We start from the raw sequence: 24361 nt of genomic DNA on the forward strand, positions 1-24361 counted from the left end.
TTTTGATAATACAAAGGTATATTTGGCACTTTTTCATTTAGCATTTATCTTTCATAAGCGTTTCAGAATGAGGTATAAATCCCAGAGCATACCCCTGAAAGGCTCAGTATTGAGAAAAGATCATAGAGGAGAGTGGAAGAACAAAGCTTGTTTCCCAAAAGGAACGATAGTGAGACCTCAAGCAAAGAGTGTGATAGAATAGCAGAGCACAAGTAGCAGGTGCGCGCCGGCTAGACTTGGCCATCCCTCCATTCTTCTTTGATCTGCGTCCACACCTATACGGCCTCCGCGGTGTTCGTTGGTGAGATAGAAACTTGTATCTTTAGCTTTACCAAACTTTAGTGTTATACATATAGAAATTTACCACTAACACATTTTTTAATATGAGACAATCCAAAATGTAAAATAACAAATATTCAACCTTACTTATTCAAGTCTCAAGAAAAGTTTACAGAAGGAACAGCATTGAAGTGCTGTGAACTGTATAGTTTTATTAGATTACAGAAACTGGTATCAATACAGCCTGACTTCATCTCAAAGCAGCAAACATAAAGTTATTAAGCACAACCAAGCCGTAGGAACAATTTGTCTTCAGAAAAGCAAAGCCACACAGCAAACTACCTTTGCAAATATACTCATACTAGTAATCAGAAGATTTTCCATAATTTAATTTGAAGCACACATGGATGACAAATTCGAAGATTTGCTATCCTCACAAATTATGGTACCTGCTAATATATTGCGCCAGTTGAAACACATGAACAACTCCTTCATGCCTTCAAGATACCAACACCTTCTCCTAACTACAAATTGGTTGTCTAAGACAGCATGTGCATCCCAATCTATTTCGTTAGGTACATGCATCCTCCCTCTGCTGAGTTTCGACCCTGGCGTCTTATGGTCGCCATTCCAGTTTTATTGACCGCTAGATTGCATCCTTTGGTGCGGTGATCTTTTACAGTAGGACCCACTGCATAAGGGTGCACCACGACAGATGAAACTACATTACGCAGGTTGTGGAGTGCTTATTCAGTTCTTCCTGCCTTTGTGCTGCCAACATCTTTTATTACCTTCTGAAGGTTTCCTTCTGCAAAAAGAACCATTATGCAATGTTGCTCCACAAGTTGGAGAATGGTTGACTGATGGAATGCCTATCTTCCAATGCTTTTTTCCGCTGCTAATTTTGGCAGCTGGACCTGCCAATAAACTTGGTATTTCAACTCCTAATTGCTTAGAAATGGGCTCTTTAACCCTCATACCCTTGTGTCCTTCACACCGTTTTCTTCCAACTGCAGGTTTCCTGGTGCAGAAACTACCATCATTTAAATGAACTCCACATATGACATTGTAGTCCTGGTGGATAAGAGAACTGGAGGAATCTTGAGAATGTTGTGTGACCGTTCTGCTAGATAAGATCTGCTGACAATCATTACTAGAAGTAGTCCTGTATTCCAGTACAGGATTGTGGGTCCACTGGCCAATTTTGTCTGTCATTGGTTGAGAAATGAAGCCTCGATTTCTCCTTCCCTTGTGCTCCATACATCTTTTATTTCCCTGGAATGGTTTTCTAGCACAAGGAGCACCACTATCCAAGATAAAACCGCAAATAGGAGCATTTTCCTCACCTCTACTTTCGCAAGGTGGTCTTGTGCTTGCCTTTCCTTCTGCTATCAACTTCGGATTTACACTGTTTACCTTCATTCCCTTGTGCTCAGCACATCTTTTGTTTCCTGTTATTGGAGGCCTTATACAAACAGATCCATAACCTAAAGCCACACCACAAATAGTATTAGGATCACCATTTACACCAAATCTCAGTGAAATTATCCTCGGCTGCGATCGCCCAAATTTGAAAATTTGGGGAAGGAAGTTGGTGCTTTTGAAGCTATCATGAAAATCAGATCCATTCTCCACAAAAAGGGGCTGGCACGCTTTGATTCTTATACCCTTTTGTTTCTCAAGAGACAATTGAAGCTTCCTGATGAAAGCAGGAAGATGAGTTTCTCTTGAAATGCCCTCAACCTTGCGGAGGACATCATTGCGACGACGTACACCATTACTGCCTTTATTCCAAGCATAATCAAATTTGCCGAGCAGCTGGGCTTCAGTTCTCTCAGCATCTTTATGTTCATTCATCTGTTAAATATTAAGAAACATTACCAAAACCTATTACGGTTCATACTAACTGAGGTACAAGTCAATACTGTGTGCAATTACTTACACTGAAACATGCTCAACTGCGAAACTACATGTCTGGCAGACAGCTCATAATGATTTCTCAGAGAACAGAACAAAATGAAAGTGCTGAAAGCGAAAACCTTGACCTTTTAGCGTATCCATCTATAGCTTAAGAAAGAACCTTATAGTAGTAATTTATCAACAAGATTACAGAGTAAAACTATGAGAGCTTTAACCTGAATGACAAATAGAAAACGGACAAGCAAGAGCAACTACTAATTGCAATTTTTGCCAAGGAAAAGTAACATTAAAAAATCTAACTTCACATTTATCCCAAAACAAAAAAACTTTTTATTTATAACTCGAATGAGTGAGCGAGAAATAACCTTTTGCATTTCAATATCCAACAGGAAACCACAAATTAACACTGCAAGTTGGTTAACGCTGTAGATAGGACAAATATGTACTTACAGGTGCCCATCTATAAACAATAGAGAAGCCTCTTGAGAATATTTCTGTAAATAATCCTGCTCTCTTTGAACCAGATACATTTTCATAGACGTGCAGCTCACTATTGGAGCAGTAATTCTCTAAATGAGCGCCTACACGGCCATATTGCTGCAGCCTAGTCCTAATATTATCAGATTTCCCAACATATACAGGAACAATATAATGAGGATCAAGTCTGCTAGCCTCTTGCCCAGCTTGGCGGCGTGACACAGCTATTCCCAGTTCATAAACTCCAGAGCACGAGGTGCAGTTTGGCAGGTTCTGAGTCCTATATCTCTCTGTTCCTTCCTTCCCCAGTGAATGATCCTCCCAATCATTAGGCCCAACTAGAATCTGGCAGTAAAACAGTCATGATGAATCAGAAAAACAATAGGTAAGTTGCTAATACAACTTGCTACAATTCATCATCTTTCCAACTTGGAACAAAGAGAATTGATATTACCACACTAGAATTATTTTTTAATCGCAAGTTAGATAAAATTTAAGAGGTTCTGCATTTCTACTACTACTACTATGTTATTTCTCCATTTCTTCCCTTCCATAATCATGAATTACCTAATCAGCAAAAACTCCACTCCAAGGACAACTCCAGATCTAAATCTAAGGAACAAAAATTTGACCAGAAAGCTAACGAAAATGAAATACTGTCGAATTCAACAGAAAAAAAAGTGAAAGAGATTTGATGGAACCTTCCAGACGGAGAAAGCGGAATCATGTTTTGTGCGTTTATAGTCTTCTCTTTTGAGCAGACAGGTGAAGGATCTGTCACCAGTTGCCATTGAGCTCCGCAGCTGCAGGTGCACTCACTGGTATTTCCACTGTTTTCCTCGCTCCTATTTCCACTTTTTCCTTATTTTGTGGGAAATAAATTATTTTTTGTTATAAATAAATAAAATTAGCAAATTAAATTACACAATATAAATGGCTACTATTTATGGCCGAAGTTACTTGGGGAAAGGGGAAGCTACAGTACTGTCTGAACAATTTGGTGATGGAGAAAAAGAGTGGGTCCCACCTATGGGCATTCAATTCTTTTTACAATATTTCTATATTAGTGATATATATATTGGTTATTTCCATTCATATGTGGTATAAAATAGTATATCAATTTTTTCGTAATTTATATATATGTATTAATTATGTGCGTTTTTAACATACAAATCAAACATTATATTGATTTTTACCTGTTAATTATCTAGCAAACATGATAATACTTACGTAGAATTTAATACGTATATAACTCACCTCCATTAGTAATCAAGTGATCGCAGAGATTAAAATTAAAACAAGCATACTTGAAAGGAAAACAAATAAATTAATTTTTTTTATAATTAGCTCAAACGGAAGCCCATTGATTAAAAATAAATCCCACACTAACAAAATCGACTCAGACCCAAAAGTGACCTGAGTCCAGTAAGAAAACAAATAAAACAACCGCAAATGAAATTAAAAGAAAAAAGAAAAGTGAAACAAATCTAAAGGATCCAGAAGGTCGTCGTCTTCTTCAGCTCGTCATCTTCATCAATGACCTTCAATGGTCTCTTCCTCCTCATTCAGTCGTGCTTATCTCCTTGAGCTTGAGTGAATTCCATCTAGACATTTAACCTCTCACAAATTTCATGGATTCCTTCTCATTGAAGACTTTTTCAACTCAAAGATTGAAGAAGTAACAAAAATCGGAAAATGTTGGCTAAGATTCGAAAGAAAGAAAATCGAAACAAACAATAAAAGCTTTATCATCTATAGATCGTCTATCTTACACTAAATGAGTTCTGGAGGAACTAATACAACTATAAAGATTTCTAATATAACAGATATAAACTCTACCAATTTTTTATATCTTATATGAGAACAATCATTAGAGCAGATAATGGAGCTCAATATTCCTGTGAGGATGAATTTCCTTTTCATCATTACTGTAGCTTAACATCCTGTTGTGTCACGATTCAGGCTAGACCCTAGATATGACATGGCGATAAGAATTCCAAGAGACCTTAATCAATCCTCTTAGTATAACATAGCATGACTTAGGAATAACATGATAATTAAGAGTAAATGTAAATGCGGAAAGTAAGTCTCAAAAGTAGAATCTAGATAAAAGAGAATCCAAACATAACACCTGAAAACAAGGTGCATACTAGTCTAGTCTAACAAGCCTCTACTAACATAGCCAAGGGACATAAGGCAAGACCTAACTCGCCTAAAACATATGAAAGTGTATTAAGTCTGAAAATAAAAGACCACATAGGTGGTTGCTCCCTCGAATCATGAGGACTCACCAATGCAAGAAACACCAACTAAAACATGTACTAACCACGAGAATGGACAGGAGCATCATGACCTATATTATGAAACAATATAGGCAAAAGAGTATGCGTAAGTACTATAAAATGTACTGAGTATAGACAGTGTGCAATGCATGGCGTAAATTATAATAATGCAATGACAAAGCTAAACATAGTTAAAACCTTTAAAAGCATCACTTGAATCATAAGACATGGTCAATGCAAACTCGTAAGAAATTCACCAAGTATACATAGCATAGAGGAGTCATAAAACTTTGTAAGAGATATATATGGATCCACTAACTTAAGCTTACACTATTTAATTAGGACATCCTACGATGACACGTAGTTATGGGATCTAGATGATTGTTTGTAGTCCACTCCGTGCTAAGTAAACTCTCAACAAGAATATCATTCTTAATTATAACATAGACATCGAAAATGGTAATAGCTTATAAGACCAAATTCGTCATAGATACTTTGAAAATCATAAGAATATCTCCTTAAACCATATCATGAACCTCGACCAAATCAAGCCATAAGAGATACTTAGTTAAAGGCATCTAGATCATGATAAGCTTTTCACATAAAATCACACTTAACTTAAAGTGGCGAAATCATGGAAAATCTTCATGATGAGATTACTTCCTTTTTGAAGGAAATCTTAGTTTCATAAAATCATATGGATACTTTATTTAAAAGCATCCTTGAAATCATAGTTCGTAAATTTTTGATGTATTTAAAATCTCAAATTATTTTAAAACTTCGTGCTCTGATACCATATTTGTCATGACCCAAGCCAAGGACCTAGATGCGAAATGACAAATGAAGCACCCGAAGGTACCTCATCCAAGCCTCTTAGCATTCATTAAGCTTTTATTGGTAATGATAATAAAAAACAAGCGAAAATGTAAGGGGTAACGGGACTAAGGGATTTCAAATACAATAAGAGAGAATAGTTATTCGAATATCATACATTCTATTATCTAACCATACCTTCTACATTTAAGACTTACCGGGGGCTAATACATGTCTCTAGCTCACCCTCAAAATATAAGTCAAATGTACTTAAAGTGTCACGACCCAAGCTTAGGGCCTAAATGCGACATGAAGAATGAGGAATCCGAAAGTACCTTAAATAAACCTCTTATCATTCTTTTATCCTTTTATAGGTAATAACAATAAATAAACAAGAGAAAATCATAATAGTAAATCTTTAACTTACATATGTCCAATAATACATCTAACTTTATTGAATGGGGGTAAGACAAGTCTCTAGCTCACCCTCAATCATAATAGAAAGAATTATCATAGTAAGTGTCTAAAGATCTCAACATATCATAAGCTAGAAAGATAAAGGAGTATTATTCCTGGAACATGGAAACTCACCAAAAGTAGCCTTCAAACGAAATATAAACTATCCACGTGGAGGAGAATGAGGAGGAGCATCGATCCCTACATGGTGATATCATGGAAAAGAGTATGTGTTAGTACTTTGAATGTACTAAGTATGTAGGCATGCATTATAAAGTAAAATATTTAGCACATTTATAAGGTAAAGTGCATAAATGAGTGCATGCATGAGTAATCAAGTAGATATAATTTAAATCATACATATGTGGATATATACATGCATGAGTAATCATGTAAATAGCATTTAAAATGTTCATTTGTGGGATATTTACTATAACCAATATTAAGACAATGTAAACTATTACATGGAATCCAACATAACCCATTACGTTGGCCCGGGAGTCTAGTGCCTAGGGTAGAACTCCGTCAACTTTACATTCATCTTTAACTTTAACTTTAAAGTCTTTCATAGATCCATTAGCCTAAGTCTACAAGAGATCCTATGTTGGCACATAGTTAATGAGACAAGAGATTTCTACTAGGATTCCCTTACTGAATCTCACCTCAATGAACCATTCGATGCTAAGTTAATCACATAGAATAGTTTAATACTTAAAAATAGTCATAACATATAGCTTGAGAATTCAAAATATCATATTTGGTAGAATAGCTCATTAAAACATTTGGTGATTCTAACATGTACTTATTGAATAAAGAATCCATCATTCATAGCATTTCATCATTCTTTTATTTCATAAGACTATCTTTTGATCACAGACATTGCTTTCATAAATATTTATTTGGAGTCAAAGCTTTCAAGTCAAACTTCATTGAAAATATAATAAAACTAGGTAGGTTCAAATAACTTCAAACTTCAAACATGTATGGAAACAAAATTATGTACAAATACTTTAAAATTCATCAAAAAAATCTAGCTTTAAACAACCCACCATGAACTTCAAGAACCTTTAAAGAGATAAATAGAGAAAATACTTGCAAACCATCATTTCATATATATTAAACCATTTTGCATCAAAATTGACCAATAATTATTAATTTAACCATGATTCATGTTATTAAATAGAAATAAAAATTACCGATAAGAAAATCTTATTTGAAATCAAGAGATTTAGTTGAAAGAGTTTTGGACGACGTAGGTGGAAGAACTCATGGATAAACACCCACATAACTTAGAGCAAATCTTAAAGAAAATAAACATAATTTATCATATAATCAAAATACTTTAGGCATGAGAGAAGAAGGAATACTCCCATTAAAGCCTTACATACCATGAATCCGAAGTTTTACTCAAAATCGAAGGACTTAATGAGCAATTCTGAATCCTAACCTTTTCTCCTCACCGGATCATTTGGTGTACTACCCAAAATATATGAATCACCGGAATAATATTTCTACACTATTATGAACTAAAACTATATTTTGAAAATGAATAAAGAAGTATATAGAGAGAAAAGTTATTTGAGAAAGCTTGATGAAAAAAATGATGAAATAAGGTAGGTATTTATAGGTGTGAAGGAGGGACCTAACAATAATTAAAATAATTATAAAGAAAAATCTGAAAATTTAATGGAGGGTTGTGATGTCATGGTGATGTCAAATGGAGGACTATTGATGTCATGGGCGATGTCAAATGGATCTAAATCTTTTATGATTGGTGAGATGAATCTTCTTTTTACGGAATATCCTTTTTGAGAGAATAAGATAACTTTCGAATTAGGATTTAATGTCTCATATAAATTATAGCTCTAAAAGTATTATTTCATGTTGTTCAAGAATCAACTGATTTGGAGCAACCTACAGTGAGATATGATTTTTTCTTTTATAAATACTCCATTTCGTCACAGTACCAAGTCTTGCAAAGATTAATTTATTTGACCTACTTAGACTCTGAATCTTAAGTTATGGTCCTCACAAAAGTTTTAGGTAATGATTTTGGGGTTATTTAAAAATTTAAATCACCTAATTTAGACCATCCTATGAAATCTTATGCCTAAAATACAGAAAAATTATCATTTTCATCGAGAATTAGAACACCATATACAATGTTTTTTAGGGGCTGTTACATTATCTCCCTTTTGGGAACATTCGTCCTCGATTGAGATAAGAATTAGCTTGAGTAGAGTAGAATTTAAACCAAAACTTATAATTAATGTAATGGTGAAATTTAAAACATCATTCGAATCATATTTCATAATTTTGCATGCATATGACAAGAAAAGTTGAAATGCAAGGATTTCAAGTAATTGAGAAAGAAAAACTTCATACCTTAGGTTTCAGTAGAGGGAAAAGGATAAGGGTATCGCTTAATTATATTGGCTTACGCTTCCAATGTATCACTTTCTACTTGTTGATTCCTCCAAAGGACTTTAATATATGAAACTGCTTTGTTCCTCAATTTCCTAACTTGCCGGTCCAAAATTTCAACCGAGTCTTCTTGATAGGTCAATTTTTCTTCAAAATTCACTACTCCCAAACGAACAATGGAACAAGGATCAACCACACATTTTCTCAACATAGACACATGGAACACCGAGTGAAACCTTCAAATACACCCAATCATCCACATTAAACTCAAGATCCCTTCTTCTAGTGTCGTAATAGCAATTTTGATGACTTTGAGCCATTTTAACCTTTCTCTAATGAAATTCACCTTCTCTAAAGTATCAAGTACCAAATCGGGGCCCAAATAGGTAATCTCACTGACTTCAAACCAACCAACCGTGGTTCTACATCATCTCCCATACAAAGCGTCAAACGGGGCCATCTCAATACTTCAGTGGTAACTACTATTATAGGCAAACACGATGAGTGGTAGATTATCATCCCAATTTCGTCTAAACACCAACACACAAGCCCTTAGCATATCCTCTAGTGTTTGAATCGTTCTTCCGGCTTGCCCATCGATTTGAGGATGTAATTTGGTGCTCAATTTTACCTTAGTACCGAGGCCCTTTTGAAATGATCTCTAAAAGTGAGAAGTGAATTGGGTACGACGATCTAAAATAATGGATAACGGCACACCATGCGACCTTACCAACTCCTGAATATATAACTTGGCATAGTCTTCGACACTATAGGAAGTGAGCCGATATAGTCATTATATCAATAATTACCCAAATCGAATTATGACGCTTACGGGTATGAGGTACACCCACTACAAAATCCATATTCACATCTTCCTACTTCCAAGTAGGGATTTAAATATCTTGGGCTAGGCAACCCGACCTTTGATGTTCGACCTTCACTTGTTAGCAATTCATACATTCGAACACGAACCTTGCTATGTCCTTCTTTATGCCACCCCACTAATAGAACTCTTTTAAGTCTAGGTACATTTTCGACGAATTGAGATGAATGAAATATGTAGAATTATGAATCTCCATCAAGATCAAACTCCTTAGATCATCCACATCTGGAACACATAGCCGACCTTGGTAGTATAGCACCCCATTTCCCTGTTGGGAAAAGACCTCTACCTTATTTTTCTTTACCAACTTCTTTAACTCAATAAACGTCAGGACAAGATCTTGCTTTGACTTAACATCCACCACCAAAGAGGATTCCGACCCATTTTGAACAACCATACAACCATCATCGTTACCACACAACTTCACCCCTAATCTAGCCAACCGATGAACATATTTAACCAACTCCCTCTTCCCTTTATCAACATGAGCCACGCACCCCATAGACGTTCTACTAATTGCATCGGTAACTACATTGGCTTTACCTGAATGATAGTGCACACTCATGTCATAGTCCTAGAGGAGTTCTAGCCATCTTCTTTGCCTTAGATTAAAGTCTTTTTGGGTGAACACATATTGAAGACTTTTATGATCGGTAAACACATCCACTTGTACCCCATAAAGGTACTTCCGCCAAATCTTTAATGCAAAAATAACGGCCGCCAATTCAAGGTCATGGGTAGGGTAGTTACGCTCATGCATCGTTAATTGGCGAGAATCATAAGCTATGACTTTGCCGTTTTGCATTAAGACACAAACTAAACCAATCTTTGAAGCATCATAATAAACCACAAACCCTTCTAATCCTTCCGGTAGAGTCAAAATATGAGCGGAGGTAAGTCGATCTTTCATGGTCTGCAAACTCTTCTCACACTCATCTGTCCATATGAATTTGGCTTTCTTTTAGGTCAATTTCTTAATTGGAGATGAGATAGAAGAAAAACCTTCGACAAACCTTCTATAGTACCCAGCTAGACCCAAGAAGCTCCTAATGTCTAAAGGATACAACGTCTATGCTAACTCTTGACTATCTCTATTTTCTTAGGATCAACCTTGATCCCATCAACGGATACTACATGACCAAGAAATGCCATCTCCTTCAACCAAAATTCACACTTACTAAATTTTGTAAGCAATTGCCTATCCCTCAATGTTTGAAGCACAACTCTTAAGTGATTTTTATGTTCTTCCTCACCCCTAGTGTAAATCAAAATATCAGCAATGAAGACTACCATAAAAGTATCAAGGTAAGGTTTGAACATCCTATACATCAAGTCCATGAACACCGCCGGTGCATTCGTCAACCCAAAACTTATCACCTAAATTTTTGAAGTAACCATACCTTGTTCGGAAAGATGTTTTAGGAATGTCACACTCCCTCACCCTTAATTGGTGACAACCGGACCAAAGGTCGATCTTGGAGAAATGACTTTTCCCTTACAATTGATTAAATAAATCATCTATTCTAGGGATTGGGTACTTGTTCTTAATGGTCATCTTATTTAATTATCGGTAATCTATGTACATTCGAAGATACACATCCTTCTTTCTCACAAATAACATGAGAGCACCCCATGGCGAAATACTTGGCCTTATGAACCCCTTTTCTAACAAGTCTTTTAATTCTTCCTTCAACTCTTTCAATTCTGTCGGAGCCATCTGATAAGGAGGAATAGAGATAAGTTGGGTATCGGGGAGGAGATCGATACCAAAATCAACTTCCCTTTCAAGAGGGACACTGAGAAGGTCATAAGGAAAGACATCGGAGAACTCATTGACTATGGGAACCGACTCAACAGGAGGACTTTTGGAGTCGACATCCCTAACCCTTACAATGTGGTAAATACAACCCTTAGCAATCAATTTTTGGGCCTTAAGATAAGAAATGAACTTACCTTTCACTACTGAATTAAGACCCTCCCATTCAATAATGGACTCATTTGGAAATTAGAACTTGACTCAACGAGTCCTACAATCTATGGACGAATAAGATGCATGTAATCAATCCATCCCAAGAATGACATTGAATCTAACATGTCAAGCTCAATAAGATCACAAGGAATAACTTTATGCAAGATAGATATGGGACAACCCATATAGACCTTTCTAGAAACAACCGACTCACCAACAGAGGTAGACACCAATTAAGGCTCTAATAACATTTCAGGTTATACGTAAAACCTATTAGTAAGAAATGGAGTAACAAATTATAAATTTGCACCCAGATCTAATAATTCATACACATCAAAAGCAAATACCTTTAACATACCAGTAATAATATTAGGTGTGTCCTCAACCTCTTGTCTCCTATACAAGGCATAAAAGCGGTTGGTGCTTTAGCCACCTTCTTGGGCTTGTTGACCATGGGCAATTTGGCCTTTAGTCCTACCACCACCACCTCTACAATCCCTAGCATGGTGGCCCGACTTTCCATACTTGAAGCATGCATTGGAACCGACTAAGCACTTCCCTTTTTGAGTCCATCCACACTTCTTGCAAGAGGGAAAAGTATGAGCACCAACATTCTCTCTTGAAACCTTTGGGTTAGCACCCTTGTCCTTGTTTAAACTTGGAGAAGGAGTATTTGTGGAACCTTATCCCACAAACCGTTGCCCATATTGGCCTTTTCCATTGTTAACATAACCGGACCTTTGAGGGTTAAACCCTCCTCCATCCACTCTAGCCTTTTTGAACCCCCTTGATCTCTCTCTCTGCTTTTCTTCTTCAATTTGTTCTGCGTAATTCATTAACCGACAGATTTCTATATCCTTGACCAACATGGCCGTTTTTGACTCCTTGGACACCAAGCTTGAGACACCAGAAATAAACTTGCTCATCCTAGTACTTGGGTCAGAGACCATGAAGGGAGCATACTTTGACAACTTAGTGAATTTGAGTGCATACTCCATCACGCTCTTACTCCCTTAATGGAGGTTGATGAACTCTTAGATTTTGGCCTCTTATAGCTCCAATGGGAAAAAGTGATCTAGGAAGGAACCTTTGAACTCTTTCCATCCTATCGGCCCCATTTATTCATACCTCTTAACAACCCATTGTTCATACCACACCTGAGCCATGACTTTGAGTTAATAGGCCACTAGCTCGGCCTTTCTATTCGGTGGCACACCTATGATAGCCACAATCCGATATACCTCATTAATGAACTCCATAGGGTCCTCATTTAGTTTAGAACCATCGAACTCGGGTGGATTCATCCTTTGGAAATCCCGAATTCTAGAGGCTGAATTTTGCATTTGGAGAGAAGGAACACCTTGATGCCCTTGGTTGGCTACGACTTGAGCCAATAACATAATAATATTGCGAAACTCGATATGGGTTACCCCTTCCTCATGATGTGGGGCATTGGGAACCGAAGGAGCTATGTCCTCTTCGTCAATCTTTGCTCTTGGAGGTGTTCTTCCATAAGTCATTATCTAGAGAACACAAAATGGGTCGTTAGTTAGAGGAAAGCTTAGGACACTCTAAGGCACGACATAAATTTGAAAGAAGTGAAAACTTTTCTAAACGTCCCATAGTCTCCTATTCATAGTTATGGCGTGCTTCACAACCATGAATAAGATTCTATTTGATGTGGTATGTTGGAATCCTAGGATCATTCAAAACCTCAAGCTCTAATACCAAACTTGTCACAACCCAAGCTTAGGGCCTAGTCGTGACATGGTGAATGAGGAACCCGAAAGTACCTCAAATAATCCTCTTAGCATTCTTTTAGTCTTTCATAGGTAATAAAAATAAATACACAAGTGGAAATCATAATAATAAATCTTCAACTTACATATATCCAAAAATGCCTCTAGCTTTTAGATTTAACGGAGCTAAGACAAGTCCCTAACTTATCCTCACTCATAATAGAAAGAAATGTTATAGTAAGTGTCTAAATATCTCAACATATCATAAGCTAGAAAGATAAAGGAGTATTATTTCCAGAACATGGAAACTCACCAAAAGTAGCCTTCAAATGAAATTTCAACTAGCCACATGGAGGTGAATGAGGAGGAGCACCGGTCCCTACATGGTGATATCATGTAGGCAAAAGAGTATGTGTTAGTACTTTGAATGTACTAAGTATGTAGGCATGCATTACAAAGTAAAATATTTAGCACATTTATAATGAGTGCATGCATGAGTAATGAAATATATATCCTTTAAATCATACATATGTGGATATATACATGCATGATTAATCATGTAAATAGCATTTGAAATATTCATGTGTGGGAAGTTGACTATAACAGAGGAGTCTACTTTCCTAGGGTAGAACTCCATCAAATTTACATTCATTTCTGTAACTTTAACTTTAAGGGCTTTCATGGATCCATTAGCCTAAGCCTACGAGGGCTTCTATGATGACACATAGTTAATGAGACAAGGATTTACTACTAGGGTTCCCTTATCGAATCCCAGTTCAATAACTCATTCGGTGCTATGTCAATCCCGTAAAATAGTTTAATACTTCATAATAGTCATAGCATATAGCTTGAGAATTTAAAATATCATATTCAGTAGAATAGCTCATTAAAATGTTTGGTTATTCAAATATGCAAGAATTGTCCTTATTGCATAAAGAACCCATCATTCATAGTATTTTATCATTCTTTTATTTCATAATACTCCCTTTTGATCATAGACATTTCTTTCATAAATATTTATTTGAAGTCAAATATTTTTCAAGTCAAACTTCATTGAAAATATAGTAAACCTTGGTCGGTTCAAATTAATTGAATTTCAAATATGTATGTAAATAAAATTATGTACAAATATTTTGAAATTCATCAAAAAAAATCATATTTTAAACAACCCACCATGAATTTCAAGAACCTTCAAAGAGATAAATAGAGAAAATACTTGCAAATCATCATTTCATACATATTAAATCATTTTGCATCAAAATTGACCTATAATCATCATTCATCATTCTTTTATTTCATAAGACCCCCTTTTGATCATAGACATTTCTTTCATAAATATTTATTTGGAGTCAAATATTTTTCAAGTCAAGCTTCATTGAAAATATAGTAAACCTTGGTCGGTTCAAATTAATTGAATTTCAAATATGTTTGTAAATAAAATTATGTACAAATACTTTGAAATTCATCAAAAAAAATCATGCTTTAAATAACCCACCATGAATTTCAAAAACCTTCAAAGAGATAAATAGAGAAAATACTTGCAAATCATCATTTCATACATATTAAATCATTTTGCATCAAAATTAACCTATAATCATTAGTTTAATCATGATTAATGCTATTAAGTAGAAATAAGAATTACCTATAAGAAAATCTTGTTTGAAATTAAGAGATTTTGTTGAAAGAGTTTTAGACCACATGGGTGGAAGAACCTATGGATAAATACCCACATAAATTAGAGTAAAGTTTAAAGAAAATAAACATAATTTATCATATAATCAAAATACTTTAGGCATTAAAGTGGAAGGAATACTCTCATTGAAGACTTACATACCTGGAATCCGAAGTTGTATTCAGAATCGAAGAACTTAATGAACACTCTTGAAACCTAGTCTTTTCTACACTACTATGAACTAAAACTATATTTTGAGAATGCATAAAGAAGTGTATAGAGAGAAGAGTTGATTGAGAAAGTATGATGAATAAAATGATGAAATAAGGTGATTATTTATAGGTGTGAATGAAGGACCTAACAATAATTAAAATAATTGTAAATAAAAATCTAAAAATTTAATGGAGGATTGTGATGTCATGGGTAATGTTTAATAGAGGACTATTGATTTCATTGGTGATGCTAAATGGATATAGATCTTCTATGGTTGGTAAGATAAATCTTCTTTTTACGGATTACCCTTTTATGGAGCTGTGTTTGAACAAGATAACTTCCTAATTAGGATTTGATATCTTCAGATAAATTGTAGATATATAAGTTTTCTTTCATGTCGTTCAAGAGTCAATTGATATGGAGTATCCTACAATGAGAAATGATTTTGTTTCTACAAATACTCTATTTCGTCACAGCACCAGATCTTGCAAATATTAATTTATTTAACCTACTTAATCTCCGTATCTTAAGCTACGCCTCCCGATTTTTTATGCTCAACTTTAACTTGTTAATAATTGAGAAATTTAGCCACAAACTCTGATATGTCCTTCTTCATACCATTCCACCAATATACTTACCTCAAATCACTGTACATCTTTATGGATCCCGAATGGATCGGATACCAAGAACTATGGGCCTCATTCAATATCAACTCATTTCGACAATCCACATTAGGCTCATAGAAACTTCCTTGGTAATGAAGTACCCCATCTCCCCCTTGGGAGAAAGCCTCAATGGCTTTTTTGGCAACCAAACGTACACCTAAACGTGCCAATCTATGAACATCTTTAACAAACTACTTATTCCCTTCATCAACGTGGGTAATACTATTCATAGACAACCAACTAAGAGCATCGTCTACAATATTTGTTTGACCCAGATGGTACAATACACTCATTTTATAATTCTTTAGAAATTCAAGCCACCTCATTTCCCTAAGGTTCAAGTCCCTTTGGCTAAACACATATTAGCTTTTGTGGTCAGTGAACACATTAACATGCACCCCATAAAGATATTGATGCCAAATTTACAATGCAAACACAACCGCCACTAGCTCAAGATCATGAGTTGGATAGTTTCATTCATGCACTTTAATTTTCCTAGAGGCATATGCTATAACCTTACCATGTTGCATTAACACACAAACCAGACAAACACGTGAGGCATCGTAATAGATAAAAAACCATTTGAACCTTCGGGTAATATCAAAATAGGAGTTGATATAAGCCGATCCTTCAATATTTTGAAATTCTCCTCACATTCATTCGACCATTGAAATTTCACCTTCTTTTTGGTCAACTTAATCAAAGGCGAAGCAATAGAGGAGAACCCTTCAACAAAACTTCTATAGTATCCGTACAAGCCCAAAATGTTTCTAATATCCAAAAAAGATAATGGTCTAGGCCAATTCTTTACCTCCTCCATTTTCTTTGGATCAACCTTAATCCCATCAACAGACACCACATGGCCAAGAAATGCAATTTTCCTTAGCCAAAATTTGCACTTACTATATTTGGCAAATAGTTGCATATCCCTCAGAGTTTGCAACACAATCCTCAACTAAGCCATATGATCTTCCTTATTTTTAGATTAAATCAAAATAACATCAATAAATACTACCATAAATATATAAAGTATGTCTTGAAAATGCGATTCATCAAATCCATGAAAATAGTGGGAGGATTAGTCAACTCAAATGACATGACTAGGAATTCAAAATGACCATACCTTTTTTGAAATGCTGTCTTCAGAATATCACAATTCCTCACCCTAAGTTAATGATAACCAGAGGGGAGATCAATCTTAGAGAAGTACCTTGGCCCTTGCAATTAACCAAACAAGTCATCTATCCTAGTAATTGGATACTTGTTTTTTATGGTGACTTTATTCAATTATCGGTAATCTATACACACTCGAAGTGAGCCATCCTTCTTCCTAACAAATAATATGGAAGCACCCTATGGTGAAATACTTGGCCTTACAAAACCCTTATCCTAAAAATTCCTTCAGTTGTTCTTTCAACTCCTTAAGTTTCGCCGGATCCATATGGTAAGGAGGAATAGAAATAGGTTGAGCATCGTGAATAAGATCTATGCCAAAGTAAATTTCCCTTTCAGGAGGAACACCGGGCCAATCATCAAGAAATTCATTTATGATAGGGACAGACTCGAGAGTAGGAGTTATGGAATCAACATCCCTAACTTGAACTATATAATAAATGCATCCTTTGGAAATCATTTTTTGGTCTTCAGACATGATATGAATAGACCCTTAACCATTGAATCATCACCCTTCCATTCAGAAATGTGCTTATTAGGGATTTGAAACTTGACCTTACGGGTTTCACAATCAATAGACGTATCTAAGGTATGTAACCAATGCATACCAAGAATAATTTCAAAATCAGTCATGTCAAATTCAACAAGATCACAAGGAATAATTTTATGCAAAACTGACATGGGATAATTCCTATAAACTCTCTTGGTAACCCTAAGTCACCAAGGGTAGTATACACTGAAAAAGGCTCCACCAAGACTTGAAGGCACATATCAAATCTCATAGAAAGGTAATGAGTAACAAAAGACAAGTTGGCACCCAGATCAAGCAATGCATAAATATTGAAATCAAAGACCCATAACATACGCATAAATACATCGAGCGTTTCTTCCACAACTTGCCTAGTATAAAGAGCATAGAATCGGTTGTTCCATTGACCACCCTTTTATTTCATTTGGGCACCTTGTTGCACTTGCCCTCCATGACTAGCTTAATCTTGGGGAGGAACTTCTCTACCCTTTTTGGCAATGTGAGTGCATTCAGATTGCTTATGGCCCATCATGCCACATCCATAGTAAGCACCCATTCCCATCAAGCATTTTCCTCCGTGATTCTTTCCACACTTAGCACACTTTGGTAAATTGGGACTACTATCACTCACACCTCCACTTTGATGCTCAGGGAATGGTACCCTATCCTTAACAAACCTCTTTCTCGAACCTTAGACTTGTTGAGAATGGTCACTACCACCACCGGTCCTAGTACTTGAGAAACCACCTGTCACGACCTAACCCCGTGGGCCATGACTAGTGTCCGAATTGGACACTCGTATATACACCTATTATCTATAGTCAATCGATAATTAAATATGATATAGGATTTATACGAGCAACACATCATCTCAAACTATCACTTATATATATACCAAAATTACCTATCTCGTGGGGAGTCTTAATTGTCAAAAATACGATAACATAATACATAAGCCGACAAGGCTTCCACTTCGAATGTAAACGTCCAAAAAAAACATAAGCCATACTAGTACACCGGACAACATTTATACACAACCTACTCATGTGTCTACAGACCTCTAAGAGGATTAACAATAGCATATGACGGAACAGGGCCCCGTCGTACCCCTAAATACACAAATATATACATTATAAGGATTAGTACCAAAAGTTCAGGCTCCGAGACAATGGAGCACTTCAAACCCATTGAGTAAAATCCTAAGTTGACGGCTCTCCAAAATGAGTATCTGTACCTGCGGACATAAAACGCAGCCCCCCGAAGAAAGGGGGTCAGTACGATCCATGTACTAAGTATATAAGCATGAAATACAGTAAGAAAAATCATAGCTAAAGTAGAGGTTTCACGAGGCAAGTAAGATACTCAAGAAGCCACTGTACCTGTACTTTATAAAATAAAGTCATGCATGCTTATATCATATATCATATCCGGCCTTTTAAGGACTCGGTGAATCTGTCATATACATACATATCATATTCAGCCCATCATGAGCTCGGCACCATCATCATGTCATCATGTCCTTATATCATATCATCATATACATATATACTGTACCCGTCCCTCTATTGAGGAACTCAGTGAATTATGCAGTGAAACTGTGCACGAATACATACCCAGCCCGGGACTCAGTGAAAGATACATTAAGGCATGCATGAGTAGAGTAGTGAGTAACCATATGCATTTAAATCATCATTTGAGACTCAATAGAATAATTCAAATGAATAATCATTTGAAAATCAAGATAATATTCATTTCAAGTAACCTTCGATTGACATTATAAATTATTCCAAATATGAATTATATAGAAGTATTATTTATACTAAAATACGACTTATACCAACTTGGATGGATGGAATCATACATATGAGTCAATACATAATGATATAAATTCTGAAAATTAACAATATTCGTCTTCCTAGTATATCTAAGAATAAGAGTTTCGTTGGAATTTTATACATTCGACGTCCATTTATTTCATAAGATCATGCCAAAAGAAAGAAAGGTTAGCTTTACATACCTTTAGCGTTTATACAAATATGTTGCCCAATATTTTCTCAACCTATATTAAAACGTTAAGCACTATGGTTAAGCTATGGACATGAATAAAACGTACTCTACCGTTACTAGGTTATTTCTAAAAATATTTGGACAGCACCTCCCCTATACCACTCATTTTTCCCAGTTTCAAATCAGCCATATAATCATCAAGTAATATCAACAATCCAAAATATTGACATAAAACAAAATTTATTATTGATAATAAGCCTAGAATGTTGCCACCCGAATTATGTTACCTAAAATAGTAAGTTTGGAAAATCGAGTACCTCAAGTTGTGTCCACATTTTAAAATTGAAAACGGTAAAACTGGACTTAATGACCTTCATGAAACTTTTAGATCTATGTCTTAAGTTTTCAACCCAAAATCAATCAATTCAAAACTCATTTTGTACAAAAAGATATCATCAAAACACTAACGGCTATACATGAGGAATTTTTCAATCCAGAATCTGGACAAAATTTTTCTCATGATTCATCCCCTTTTTTCGACATAATAACAACAGATATAGACTACAACATAAACATAAGAGTTGTAGGTACGTGTATTATCTTTCCAAAACATGTTTAATATCTAAAATCAAAGGTCTACACAATTAGATATTCCAGAATTACTACCAGCTACACAATCCCAAAAACAGATTTAAACCCTCACAATCTTCATACACCTTTTTCCTCCAAATTCAAGAACAACAACTCATCAACAACATCCAAGCAATATCAACCATTATTATAAATCATTACTGAGCTGATTCCATCTATTTAAGCTATCTAAAACAACCCTTTAACCCATAAATCTCAACAAATCACCAAACTAATTTATAATGCTATTTTCTCCGTTCTAATCCGTTAAAACTCTAACAAAACTTGTTAACAATGAAAAAGGGACTTTAATATTATCTCAAGTTTGCAACAACAAATTAAATCTTCTCCTTATTGGCTGATATCTAGCTCAAATTGAAGCCAACGCGACGTACAACAATTTTCTCTTCATGAGCTTCGGATTTCGGAACTCGAATTTTGGTTGGATTGGGATTTTCTCTCAAGAACTTCCTCTCTCTCTCTCTCTGGAAATTTATGAATGATTTCTTATTTGAGGATGAAGATAGAAACTTAAACAAATCCCTTAAGGATGTGGTTATTGGGCCTGACCCGAGTTAGAATCGGGTTGGGCCGAATCTACTATCCAGCTTGACCCCTCTGTCTTAAAACATGCATATCTCCTTATTCCGTGTCACCTCCAGACCCACGACCTATGGTTGGAAAGATATTTTAATTTTATACAACCTTCATTTTGAGGGTTTTCCCAAATTACCAAATTATAAAGGGGTTATGGCCTCCCGAAGTCAGATTACCCAAAACGTGACTTTAAGAAAAAAACTATTTGATGGCTTCTATTTTGATTTGGCTCAAGGATACTTCTTGAGATGTCTTTTACTTCACGTAAATTATTCATATAACTAGTCATTTACAACAAATCATGTCATTTTAAAATTTAAAATTTAAAGTCCTTGAATTTATATCCGTTAGCTCACGAATAGTCCAAGAAGCAAAAATACGGAATATAACATTCTTCCCTCCTTTAGAACATTCGTCCTCGAATGTTAAATCCGCCTCATAAATTATTATAAGGAATTTGGGGAAATATATTTTTTTAATACAACAACATCTAGTTTAATATATAAATCAATATAATTGATCTAGAGGTTTAGATTACCTGTAGGCGTAGAGAACAAGTGAGGATGCTTATTTTTCATCTCTTCCTCAGCTTCCCAGGTCATCTCTTTTCTATTTTTATTTTGCCACAATACTTTAACGGAAGTCACATCCTTAGTACGTAACCTTCTGACTTGGCGATCAAGTATAGCTATAGGGTTTTCCTCGTAAGACAGCTCCTCCATCACCTGGATCTCATCCACTGGGAATACTTTAGAAGGATTACTAATACATTTGCAAAGCATCAACACGTGAAAGACAGGATGCACTACTTCCAAATCAGATGGTAGGTCCAACTCATAGGCAACCTTGCCTATTCTACGAACAACCTGGTAAGGGCCAATGTATCGCGGGCTAAGCTTCCCTTTATTACCGAATCATATTACCCCTTTCATGGGTGACACCTTCAAAAACACCCAATCATCAACTTGGAACTCTAAAGGTCGACGTCGATTATCGACATATGATTTTTGTCGACTCTAGGATGCTAATAATATCTCCTGAATGAGCTTCACTTTATCCACGGCTTGCTAAATCATATCTAGGCCTATTAGTTTAGTCTCACCAACCTCAAACCAACCAATAGGTGACCTACACTTCCTACCATACAAAGCCTCATACGGGCCATTTGGCTACTAGAATGGTAGCTATTATTATAAGAAAACTCAATAAGTGGCAAATGATCATCCCAGCTACCTTTGAAGTCAATAATACAAGCCCGTAACATATCTTCTAGCGTCTGAATAGTACGTTCAGCCTGTCCATCAGTCTGAGGGTGAAATATTGTACTAAGATTTACTTGTGTTCCCAATCCCTTTTGGAATGATCTCTAGAAGCTAGCTGTAAATTGAGCCCCTCTGTCTGAGATAATAGATATAGGAATCCTATGAAGTCTTACTATCTCCTTGATGTATAACCTCGCATAATCTTCAGCTGAATATGTGGTTCTAAGTGGAAGAAAATGGGCTGATTTTGTCAGCCTATATACAATAACCCATATGGAATCATACTTCCGTGGAGTGCGAGGTAAGCCTGTAATAAAATCCATATTAATTGCTTCCCATTTCCAAGTCGGGATTTCCATCTCCTGTAATAGTCCGCCAGGCTTCTGATGCTCAATCTTAACCTATTGGCAATTTGGGCACTAGGCTACGAACTCTGCTATATCCTTCTTCATGCCATTCCACCAGTATAAATATCTAAGGTCATGATACATCTTTGTTGACCCTGGATGAACAGAATATCGGGCACAGTGTGCCTCTCCTATAACCTGCTGTCGTATCCCGGCAATCTTAGGTACACATAATCTTCCCTTATATCTTAGCACTCCGTCAGGTATTAGATCGAATGGGGTCTTTTCCTTTTGAAGGGTTGCATCCTTGCACTGTGCCAGAATAGGATCTTCATACTGGCGTTGCTTTACCTCTTCCATGATAGAGGATTTAGAAACTCCTCGAACAAAAACTTCACCATTACTAGAATCCACCAATCGAACTCCAAGGTTAGCTAACTGGCAAATCTCACAGACTATCTTTTCCCGTTCTGGTTGTACATATGCTAAGCTACTCATGGATTTACGGCTAAGTGCATCTGCCACAACATTTTCTTTTCCCGGGTGGTATAGGATATCAACATCATAATCTTTCAGCAACTCTAGCCACCTTCTCTGACGCAAATTCAACTCTTTTTGTTTAAAGATGTATTAGAGACTTTTGTGATCCGTATAGATATCAACATGTACACCATATAAAGAATGCCTCCATATTTTCAAAGCATGAATTATTGCTGCTAACTCCAAATCATGAGTTGGATAGTTTCTTTCGTGCTTTCTTAGCTGCCGTGAGGCATATGCTATGACTCTACCATGCTGCATCAATACACAACCTAGCCCAACACCAGAAGCATCACAATAGATAACATAGCCATCTGGTCCTTCAAGAAGAGTTAGAACTGGGGCCGTGGTCACTTTGTCTTTCAGCAATTGAAAGTTTCTTTCACACGCATCGGTCCACTGGAACTTAGCTGCCTTTTGAGTTAGTCTGGTTAAAAGCACTGAAATCGAAGCAAACTTTTCAACAAATCTCTTGTAATATCCGGCTAGCCCTAGAAAACTACGTACCTCCGTAGGTGTCGTAGGTCTAGGCCAAGTCTTTACGGCCTCAATTTTCATTGCATCTACTCGGATACCATCAGCTCCAATAATATGCCCCAAGAATGCTACTGAAGTCAACCAGAATTCACATTTAGAGAATTTAGCATACAACTTTTGGTGCTGAAGCACCGTAAGTACCGTTCTCAAATGATTAGCATGTTCCCCATCCGATCGTGAGTAGACCAGAATATCATCAATAAATACAATAACGAACAGGTCTAGGAATGGCTTGAACACTCGGTTCATTAGATCCATAAACACTGCTTGAGCATTAGTCAGTCCAAAAGACATCACCCTAAATTCATAATGCCCGTATCGAGTTCTGAACGCAGTCTTTGGAATATCTGCCTCCCTTACCCGTACCTGGTGATAGCCAGACCGCAAGTCTATTTTTGAAAAGCACTTAGCACCCTACAACTGGTCAAATAAATCATCAATTCTGGGGAGAGGGTATTTATTCTTTATTGTCACATTGTTCTGCTGCCTATAATCAATGCACATTCGTAGTGACCATCTTTCTTCCTCACAAATAACACCGATGCTCCCCAAGGTGATGTACTGGGCCTAATGAAGCCTTTTTCTAATAAGTCTCGCAGTTGTTCCTTCAACTCTTTTAACTCCGCGGGTGCCATTCTATAAGGGGGAATAGATATGGGCTGAGTATCTGGCAATACATCTATAGTGAACTCTATCTCCCGCTCAGGAGGAAGACCTGGAAGTTCATCTGGGAATACATCTGGAAATTCGTTAACTATCGGAACTGACTGGATAGTCGGTACCTCTGCTTCCAAGTTATGAACACGAACCAGATGATAAATATAACCCTTTCTAACCATCTTCCTGGCCTTGAGGTATGAAATAAACTTACCCCTTGGCGATGCTATATTGCCCCTCCATTCTAGGATTGGCTCTCTTGGGAACTGAAATCGGACTACTTTTTCTCT

At 36.2% G+C, this 24361-nt stretch overlaps 1 protein-coding gene across 1 annotated transcript; it reads right to left on the reverse strand.

The window, feature by feature from the left end:
• Positions 1-401: 401 nt before the first annotated feature.
• On the reverse strand, positions 402-3602 carry LOC129891123 (protein EFFECTOR OF TRANSCRIPTION 2-like). The gene is made up of 3 exons (XM_055966381.1): positions 3378-3602; positions 2650-3021; positions 402-2136 (listed from the first exon to the last, which is right to left on the reverse strand). The coding sequence occupies exons 1-3, from the start codon at positions 3465-3467 to the stop codon at positions 1030-1032; spliced, it is 1569 nt and encodes a 522-aa protein (XP_055822356.1). The 5' UTR covers positions 3468-3602; the 3' UTR covers positions 402-1029.
• Positions 3603-24361: the final 20759 nt, after the last annotated feature.

This window comes from Solanum dulcamara, chromosome 6, assembly GCF_947179165.1.
Source record: "Solanum dulcamara chromosome 6, daSolDulc1.2, whole genome shotgun sequence".
Taxonomy (NCBI): domain Eukaryota; kingdom Viridiplantae; phylum Streptophyta; class Magnoliopsida; order Solanales; family Solanaceae; genus Solanum; species Solanum dulcamara.

Excerpts from the sequence above, each read along its gene's own strand:
- LOC129891123 (XM_055966381.1), bottom strand. The coding sequence starts at position 3,467 with ATGGCAACTGGTGACAGATCCTTCACCTGTCTGCTCAAAAGAGAAGAC. Across the intron at positions 3,022-3,377 it reads CCGCTTTCTCCGTCTGGAAG|ATTCTAGTTGGGCCTAATGA; the intron begins GTTCCATCAAAT and ends TTTTACTGCCAG. Across the intron at positions 2,137-2,649 it reads TTGTTTATAGATGGGCACCT|ATGAATGAACATAAAGATGC; the intron begins GTAAGTACATAT and ends AATATTTAACAG.